An 8,932-nucleotide genomic window follows, 5' to 3' on the forward strand; every position below is an offset into this window, starting at 1 on the left:
GGTTATCTGGTTGGGTGAAACAATTCTTGTCTTCAGGAAAATCCTATCATTGATTCATGTAGAGGCACCTTGACTTCCATTGTCTTAGCGTCTTATACCTGCCTACCCACTCCAATCAAATGATATTTGTTGATACCCAACTATTTGGATGCACTCTATTAGCCAGGTCTAGAAAGGTTTTAGAATTGCTATGTTTTTTTTTTAAAGAGAGCATACAAGGAAGAGTTCAAAGTATTGGTGATAGGTCTGGGTAATATAAAGTTCCCATCCTAGAGCTATACTATCATCAGGCTCCTACGCTGAGGGTCTATCTCCTGTCCCCACCACATGCTTTTGGAATTAGATCCATTATAGTTCATGGCTTCTGTAACCTGCCACCATCCCCAATATTAATATATCCTGTGATTTCAGTGTGGCCTTTTGGAGCACGTGTAGTAACACACATATAGCAACCTGTGATGTCAGCCTCCGCTGTATGGTTACTGCTCTCCTCCTAAGTCCTAAGTCAGTCCTAAGTCTAAGAAATTATCACTTCACAGCTTCCATTTAAAGCATGGAGAATGAAAAAAACGCTTGGGCTTTAAGAATCCCATATATTTGTGTGAGCCACTTTCAGTTTACTTAGCCCCTTCACACATGGTGTTATGTTATTCTGATAGTATCGTGGTAAGTGTAATATTATTATTCCCACTTTGCAGATGAACAAATGGGGCTCAGAGACTCAGTAACTAACCCAAGTAACTCACCCAAGATCATTCAGCTCTGCCTAAAACCTAGACCTGCCTCACCACAACAGTCCCTAGTATCCAGAAGTAAGAACAGTCCTGTTTGGCTAGAGGGTAGGGAGGGGGGGAAAGAAGCAAAGATTCCCATGTGGACCCATTTTTACCTCCTTTACCCTTTTTATAAGAAGAGAGAGATCTACCTAAGATGTTGATCCTCTCAAGGATATGTATCTGTGTGTTTGGATTTTAAGGCAAGACAAAGCTTTCTGACTCCCTTTGGTCTTCTGGTGTGATTTCTGGAGGCTTTGTTGGCTTGCTTCAGATGCTAAGACTATTAGTTCACTAGACCTACTAGGAAAAATCATTTCACCCACTGGAGTCTGACTGCCAGGACTCTACAAGATATTTCTGAGTAATCTGGGGTACACAATGTTACACAGGTCCTCTCTGTACTGAGAAAAGCAGGTTGGGGTTCTAAAAGCCAACATTATTTTTACCCAACAAAAGCTGCTGGCATGCACTCGTGTCTGGCCTTTCCTTGCTGAGTGGTGCCATGCTCTTCTTATTCTTTTCTATTTCAAGGGACTTCCTGAAAGCTGGAGACAAGGAGAACATCTTTAATGCAGACCATTTCCCTCTCTGGTACCGAAGAGCCGCTGAGCAGATTCCAGGGAGCTTTGTCTATTCGATCCCATTCAGCACAGGTGGGTGCCCTTGTTGGAGGCTGGCTCTGTCCCTTTGGTCCTGCTGGCCTGGGCATTGCGTGCAGAGTATGAGGGAGCAGGCTGGATGCTAAGGGAGCCAAATTCAGTCTTGAGAGCCAGTGTTGAATATTGGCCTAGCTCTGAACCAGTGACCAGTTCCATAAGTGTTGCTGCTCCAAATAAAAGGAAGCTTTAACTTAACCAGATTGTGTAAAAAGCATGTCAGGAAGCAGGACTGTTATTTTGTACCATGTGGAATTTGAATACGGACTTCTCAATAGATTTTTTTTTTTATCTAAAATGTGATCATGGCCCTACTTAGAGAAAATTCATACAGCCATAACATCCATTGCCAGAACCTTCAACAAGTCAGATCACTCTGGAGGCCCACAGTTCTCCATCAGAACTGATTTAAATCAACATGCAAGAGTAAGGACTAAGATTTTGTATAGCCTCGTGCTCTCCTGACAGGGAGCTGCGGTGACCAATGAGAGGCACGTAGCCAATGATTCTTCCAGTCTTAAGGTTCTACGATATTGTAAAAAAAACTAAGATCACCTCCCTCCAAAAAAGAACTGAACATTACCTTATTTCAACCAGTTTTAGAAGCAAGACAAACTGGAAAATCTTTTCAGTTGTCCTCGGCTTTTTCTTTTTTCGTGCATCTGATATTTTTGGTGCTCATTCTGTATAAGGCTCTGTACCGTGCCTTGTAGGAACTTCAGAGATGAATAAGACATAGTTCTATAAACTTGGATTGCTCTGGACAGTTCAGTATATACTTATGTTTTATATTAGGGCCTTTTGTATCAATCTCTTGCAAGCATTCCCAAGTCAATCCTAATGGAGACTCTAACGCTTAGTGTCATAGCCCCTCCCGGAGTTTTGGCACTTGCTCATTTCCGTGAATGAAGACGTCTTTAGAAATAAGGCTTTCAAAATTTGTGGAAGAGATGTTGACGCGCGCGTGCGTGCGTGCGTGCGTGATGGCTCCTCGTGTCAGTTTGCTTTGTTATTATTCACCATTTTTCCTACAAAGAATTACGTCTGGAAAAAAATTCTGATTAATTAAGGCTGGCTGTTGTCTAATTGGTTTTTGGCAGGTGGGGTTTTCACTGAACTTTCAATGAAATTGCATAATAAAAAAGGAATTTACCTTGTTCATGGTAAAGTTATGGATGACATAATATCTTAGGAGATTTCGTGGCCCCTTTAGATTTGGAGAAAATGTTAAAAATCACCACATGCAGGTGTTGTGGTGGAGCTCTCCCTCGTTTTTTTCTCCTGTGTGTTGAATACCTGTACACACTGGAAAAGAAGCTGGTTTTTATTACAACTTAGACTCGGGCCAGAAAATTCTTAATTGCTTTGGTCATAAGTGTATTCACATTCAGATCTGCCTTCTCCCTGATTCTAAATTCAATTGGATTCCACTCGGCTCACATTCATTGAACCTTTTAAAAGGCAGGCACTGGACTAACAATTATTAACTACAGGCATTAGGAATTTGTGCTCAGCGTCTTTTAATTCATGAGTATTAGAAACATTGTTGGTGATTAAAAATCTCTTTATACTAATACCATATTGTTATCACATTAATAAGAGTTTGGGGTAAGGATTGCATTCCAGCTCTATCCCTGTTTAGAATGGTTTTGTTCAGAAAAACCTGGCTTGAAATGAGAATTTTATAGATCAGTAAAGTTTTAACCAACAGATCAGAGCTAGAGTTCTCAACTCACTGTAAAATAATTTCAAAACTTTATCTCAAGCAGCTCTCCATGGATATTTAGAAAGGCAATATAAATATGAAAACTGACATGAGTAAACACTGATATTAGTAACCACAAATTTTTAAAAATGTGGTCCCTCCATGGTAGTTAATAATTTTGGTGTGAAGCGGCTGGACATTCCCCATTAGGGGTGGTCATAACTTGGTGCAGTGATTCGTTCAGCTGAGAGGACCGCCCACCCAGCACCTATCGCCTAACAGGGCTGACCAGCTCCGAGTTCTGGGAAGCAAGCCCCAGCACAGTCTGCAGAACTGGTGACTGCAAACCAATACCATCACTCTCTTAACATAAGCTCTGTGACTGTCTTCATTTTTGTCATCGTGTTTTGTTTTGTTTCTTCTTACAGGAACAGTTAACAAAAGCAATGTGGTGACAGCAAGTACCTCCATCCAGCTCCTGGATGAACGGAAGTCTCCCGTGGTGGCAGGTAAATGATGGATTTCAATCAATGAATGTAAAGTAAGCATGGTGTCCATTCATCATTTGTCAGCTACTTCCACGTATCAGAAACTTGGCTTTGAAAGGTAAAAAACATTAAAAACTACTTCCTCTTCATCTTAGCATCATCTTCTCCAATCCAGGGCTCTGAAAGCTGGTGGAGTTTGATGTGAAAGCAGAAATATTTCCCAGGATTTTATTCTTAAACTCTGAGCCAGTAAGAAATTGTTGGTGCGTGCAAAAGATCATTTCTTGACAGTAGGTGCCGTGAACACTTAAAGTAAGCTCCAGATCTTCCACTTCTATGTCATTAGGATAACAGGGGCCATACAAGGAAATTGTGGGTTTGTTTTAGGCAAATACAAGCTGAAATGTGCACCTCTCTGGAGAGCATGAGATTTTCATCGCCCTAATCCCCCTGAGTGATTAGAGTTAGTTGTATCTACAGGTGCTGGGTTTGGGACCAGAAGAAAGCCAAAACATTTTATGATTGAGTCTTGAATTATCAAAGAAACCCTGTCTCTGGCTTTTCCCATCTCTCTCACTCTCAAGAGTGTCAGTAGATTTTTGTGGCTGGCTGGCGGCTTTCATTGGTGGTATTTGGCCTAAAGGACCAGAAACTGCCACAAGCCCTCTTTTGAGGACAGCTGCTGAGAAAATGGAGCCTAAGAGCGTGTCTGGCACATTGTCTATTTCTGATAAATAATTGTTGGAGCCTTTGGTTGACGGATGGGTGAGACACTCCAAGTATCATCCTGATATTGGCTAGATTTACCGAAGGGAGTCATTTTGTTTTCAGTAGCCTCTCTCAGTAAGCTGTACCATAGGGTGATTTTGAACATCAGCTTCTGTGGTGGCTCCACACACTGAATATTTGTGGGAAGGAATTCAAATGGATCAGACATGTTTCAAGTGGTTGTTCCTTGGCTGGGAAATATTCCTTTTTCCCCCACTTTATTTCTGATATAGCCTATACATCATAATTGTATTCTCATAGATTAGCAGGGATTGAAAGATTTGGGGACAGTTGTGCCCCGGTTATTCCTGGGTTTTTGGGTATAGCAAGGAAGACAGTCTTATGTATCTGACCTGTAAGCTCATCTTGAACTATGCAGACCTATAACTAATCAGCCAGGAGATAAGGACTGTGAAAATTCAGGGCTGCTGTTCTTACTGTCTCATGTTCCTTGAGGAAAATAGGAGACAGGATCATTTAACTCAGCAAGATTTATTTTTGCTTAAAGGTCAGCCTTACTGGCCTCCAGGCTGACCCAGCCAGCTAGTTCTGGAGGCATGTTATCTCCCTGGAGTTGGGGCCACATGCAACAGCTGATAACGACATGGTCTGAACCAAACTATCTGTCTGTGTGTTTGAAATTTCTTTCTAAAACCTTTTCCTTGAATTTCTCATTAAGTCATTATGAAGGATGCTCTGTTTTGGCCCTAAGATCACTGTGCCCATCCCAGCCACATCTGTCCAAGTTTACAAACTGTGTGCTCAAATGTTTCCAAATGGCTTATATTTCATAAATGTCTATTTGGCTGAGTATGGGCAAAACATGGACTCAGCCTGGGCACTGTGTATCCATTGTGGAGAAGACCATGACTTTTCCAAATGGCATGCTTGTCTACTATTGAGTTATACAGTTGGCCAGAGACCACAGGCAAGTTATGAGACACGGTTGGCCCACCCTGAGTGGGTGGAAGAGACATATTCCTGTTTACTACGACTCACTATGTGTCAACTCGTGCCCATTTTCAGAAGATAATTACAGAGCAAGACAAAGAAACAAGGTTATCCAAGGAACTGTATTTAGTCCTTACCTTCTAAATCTGATGATTATTAATCTTCTTTTTTAAAGCGGGTCTTATAGACATAAGATAAAACAGAATTGCTCAGTTTTGATCTTGAAGGCTGACATGGATGCAGCACCGTGAAGGCAGTGACTTCAAAAGGACCTTTATGTCTCAAAAAGCAGAGAGTCCTCTTCAGCACTTCCCCCAAATTTCATTGACTCTGACTCACCCGTCATGTCACTGGGTAATTAGGTTTGGTCACTTTCTTCTGTGTATTCTCCGCAAATTTAAGTAGACATTGTTTACTACTCTAAAATTTAAAAGCCCATTTTAATTGAGGAAGAAACCTTGTTTTGGCAGGTGAAGATGAATAGGTGAGCAGGCTTTTCCCCCACCAGTGTATTTCCAACAGCAGATGGGATACAGCCAACTGACAGCAATTTGGGGCTTCAATGAAATCCTTGTGTTAAATTGAAATTTTTCTGAAAGGAAAGGTGTACAATTTTAGTTTATTATCAAGGACTACTTTGAAAAGCCTGCACTGCTCCCAGATCTGATCTGATGTTCTCATGTTCATTGGCTACATATGTCTGTTTGGGATAGAAAGTTTCTTGTTTTGGTTTTGTGTGTGTATCTCTGTGTGTGTGTGTGTCTGTGTGTGTGTGTGTGTGTGTGTGTGTGTTATTCTCTTCTTTCTCTCTTTTTTCTTGTTTTTTTTTTTTTTCAAACAAAAACATTTAGATAGTCATCTGTCAATGACATCTTTGAAGAAAGGGCAGTCAGTCAGACTGGGCTGGATTCCATTTATACGTCAGCCTCTGTGCATAAATGGGCCCCATACATCTTCTTGGCCTATGACATTGCTTACAGTCCTTCTCTTGAGGAACTTGCCAACTCTCCAGCTGCCACTAGCATGCTAAATTTGCTTAATTGCTTTCCCACTGCAAAGGAAGAAGTGGTATGACTTTCTCTTTGGCCCACCAAGTCTCTCCAGAGCCCTGGAACCTGCTGTGTGTGTCAGGACCCTAATCCATTTTTCTGTTGTTATTGGAGATGCAAGCCTGGGACTGTAAGGTCCATGTAGGTTTGTTACTTACTCTATAACTTGCTAAATGTGTGGTCTTGGGTCCCTGAAGTTCTATCTAAAATAGGGTTGGGATTATTATCTCCCTCACCTTACTCTGGGTTGATTTGGGGATAAAAAGAGAAAACAAACAAGAAAATATCTGGATATGCGGAAGTATAAAATTGCTAGGATTTGAGGTGGCTCATTTTTATCTTCAAGTTGGCAGTATACCTATGCATTCATTTGCTCATTTATTCAATAAATATTTCCTGACTTTGTGCTTTTGCCAGCACTCTAGATACAAATGAATAATAACCGGGCCCTGTAATTGACAGTTCCTCCCACAGCCCCCTGTCCCTCCCCACCAGAGAACTTTAAAAGAGCAGCTATTTTTAAAGCTATGTCTACACAGGACAAGTGAATTGAAAAGCTGAGCAGTCATCTAGAAGCTCCTAGAGGTCAAAGACTTCGTACTTTTCATCTTCTGTCCTTCACAGCATAACCCGATGGAGTCCCTGGAGCATAGTGGACCCTCAGTGAGGCTTCTATAAATTGAATTGAACTTGCAGAAACCTATTTGCCCTTACTTAGTTGTTATTGACTTGAGTTCCATAAATTACCTAGATCATGGTGTTAATTCTCCACTCCACTCTCAATGGAGAGACCAGGCCCAATAGAACAAGAGTCATAGACACTGTTCCCATCATGCTAGGGTGGAAATGACCTGGAGAAGAAAATAAATGCATTAAGGGGAGGAATTGAGCCAAGTTGGAAGGTATAACCATGCAGGGAATTTCTTCCCCTCCTTGGGGTGTTTGTCTGACCTTCTGTATTCTCCTTCTAGACTCTCGCTCTGACAAATACAAAATACTTAATCTCAATTTTTGGTAAGAAGTTCATATTTCTGAATTTTTTAAGCACTAGGTAATAAATTCTGAATTATTTGCATTTGCTTTAAAATGTAAATTTTAGCATATCAAAATCTAAAATCTCTTCTAAGATGTTCTAGTTTCATTTCTTGAATAAATTATAAACTCTCCAGAGACAAGGACCATCCCAATTACCTTTTTATTCCTAGTGCCAAGTGTGAGGGCTGATGTGGTAAATATGTCAAAATACTGACTAAGTGACTTGAGAAAGATGGGTTTCATATTTACTTGCTCTCTGTAGGTACATACACTTGCACAGTTTACTGACCAAACAATAGGAACACAGTACTTGACCAAACTCTAAGAGAGTCACTCAGCAGCTAAAACTGCAATCCACACCATAGTAAAATGATACAGACCAATATGGATATTTTAAGGAGTAGAAAAACTGTTTAGTGTCCATTCCTAATGGCAACTGTGTTAGCCCAGTAGTTGTCCCTGCATCAGCAGATGTCTTTTCTGAGGTCCAAGCATCTAACCTGATGCTTAGAATAGCTAATCTGATCAGCAACAGACATTATAGGCATTAGAGGCATTGGTTATAGAAATTAATATTTTTAACAGATTTATTGAGATATGATTTACATACCAAAAATTCACCTGTTTTAAGTATAAAATTTAATGATTACTAGTAAATTTGGGGGGGCTCTGATCTATTCCTTTGCAGGGAACATACACCACATTAGATCCATTCACTGGGGGAAACTGGAAAATGTGGGTTAAATGGTCTCATTTGTGTAATTCTGGGCAGTGTAATGAAGGGGGATGCTTGATATTAGGACAAAGGATCTCATTTTAACTAGATGATTAAGAAAGAGATTGCTTAACATCAATGACCATTAGCTTTTGTCAGGTATGTGCTGTTTAAACTGAGTGTACTATTTAATATACAGCTTTCCTTAGGATTGGGTAAATGTTGCCAAAATGTTATAGGCAAATATTCAGCTTATCAACTTTCCTTTGGTGGGATTTCATATATTTGGTGTATATGAGTTAACTAGTATTTAGGAATTATGTGTCAAGTCTACATGGATAAACTTCTAGTTTGTAGATCTGAGCAAAGGGAATGTTTTATCAGAGCAGAAATTAATACTTACTGATTAGATTAGTTGTTCTCAACCAGGAGCAGTTTTGACCCCCAGGAGACAGTTGACAACATCTGGAAACATTTTTGATTGTCATGACTGGTTAGGAGGGGAGCTACTGGCATCCAGTGGGTAGAGGCCAGGGATGCTGCCAAACATCCTACAAGGCACAGGACAGCCCCCCAACAACAAAGGATTGTCTAGTCCAAAATGTCAGTAGAGGTGAGATTGAGAAATGCTAGATTAAACTGACAGACAAACTTCAATTCTTGGTGCTTTCAAATTCAGTGTTTTCCCTTATAGGCTCATTTACAAAGAGATGTTTCATTTTTTCATTTTCTAATTAGATAATTCAATATATATATATATATATATATATATATATAGCATCGACTATA

General features: G+C 40.3%; 1 protein-coding gene across 1 annotated transcript in view; it reads left to right on the forward strand.

The window, feature by feature from the left end:
* The window catches only part of CACNA2D3 (calcium voltage-gated channel auxiliary subunit alpha2delta 3), a 772,424-nt gene that overhangs the window by 622,151 nt on the left and 141,341 nt on the right, over nucleotides 1-8,932 (forward strand). The window contains exons 26-27 of the mRNA XM_024746438.1: nucleotides 1,308-1,429; nucleotides 3,566-3,646. Coding sequence (XP_024602206.1) covers nucleotides 1,308-1,429; nucleotides 3,566-3,646 — 203 coding nt within the window. The remainder of the gene's footprint in view (nucleotides 1-1,307; nucleotides 1,430-3,565; nucleotides 3,647-8,932) is intronic.

Source organism: Neophocaena asiaeorientalis, unplaced genomic scaffold (assembly GCF_003031525.2).
Source record: "Neophocaena asiaeorientalis asiaeorientalis breed wild unplaced genomic scaffold, Neophocaena_asiaeorientalis_V1.1 scaffold251, whole genome shotgun sequence".
Classification (NCBI taxonomy): Eukaryota; Metazoa; Chordata; class Mammalia; order Artiodactyla; family Phocoenidae; genus Neophocaena; species Neophocaena asiaeorientalis.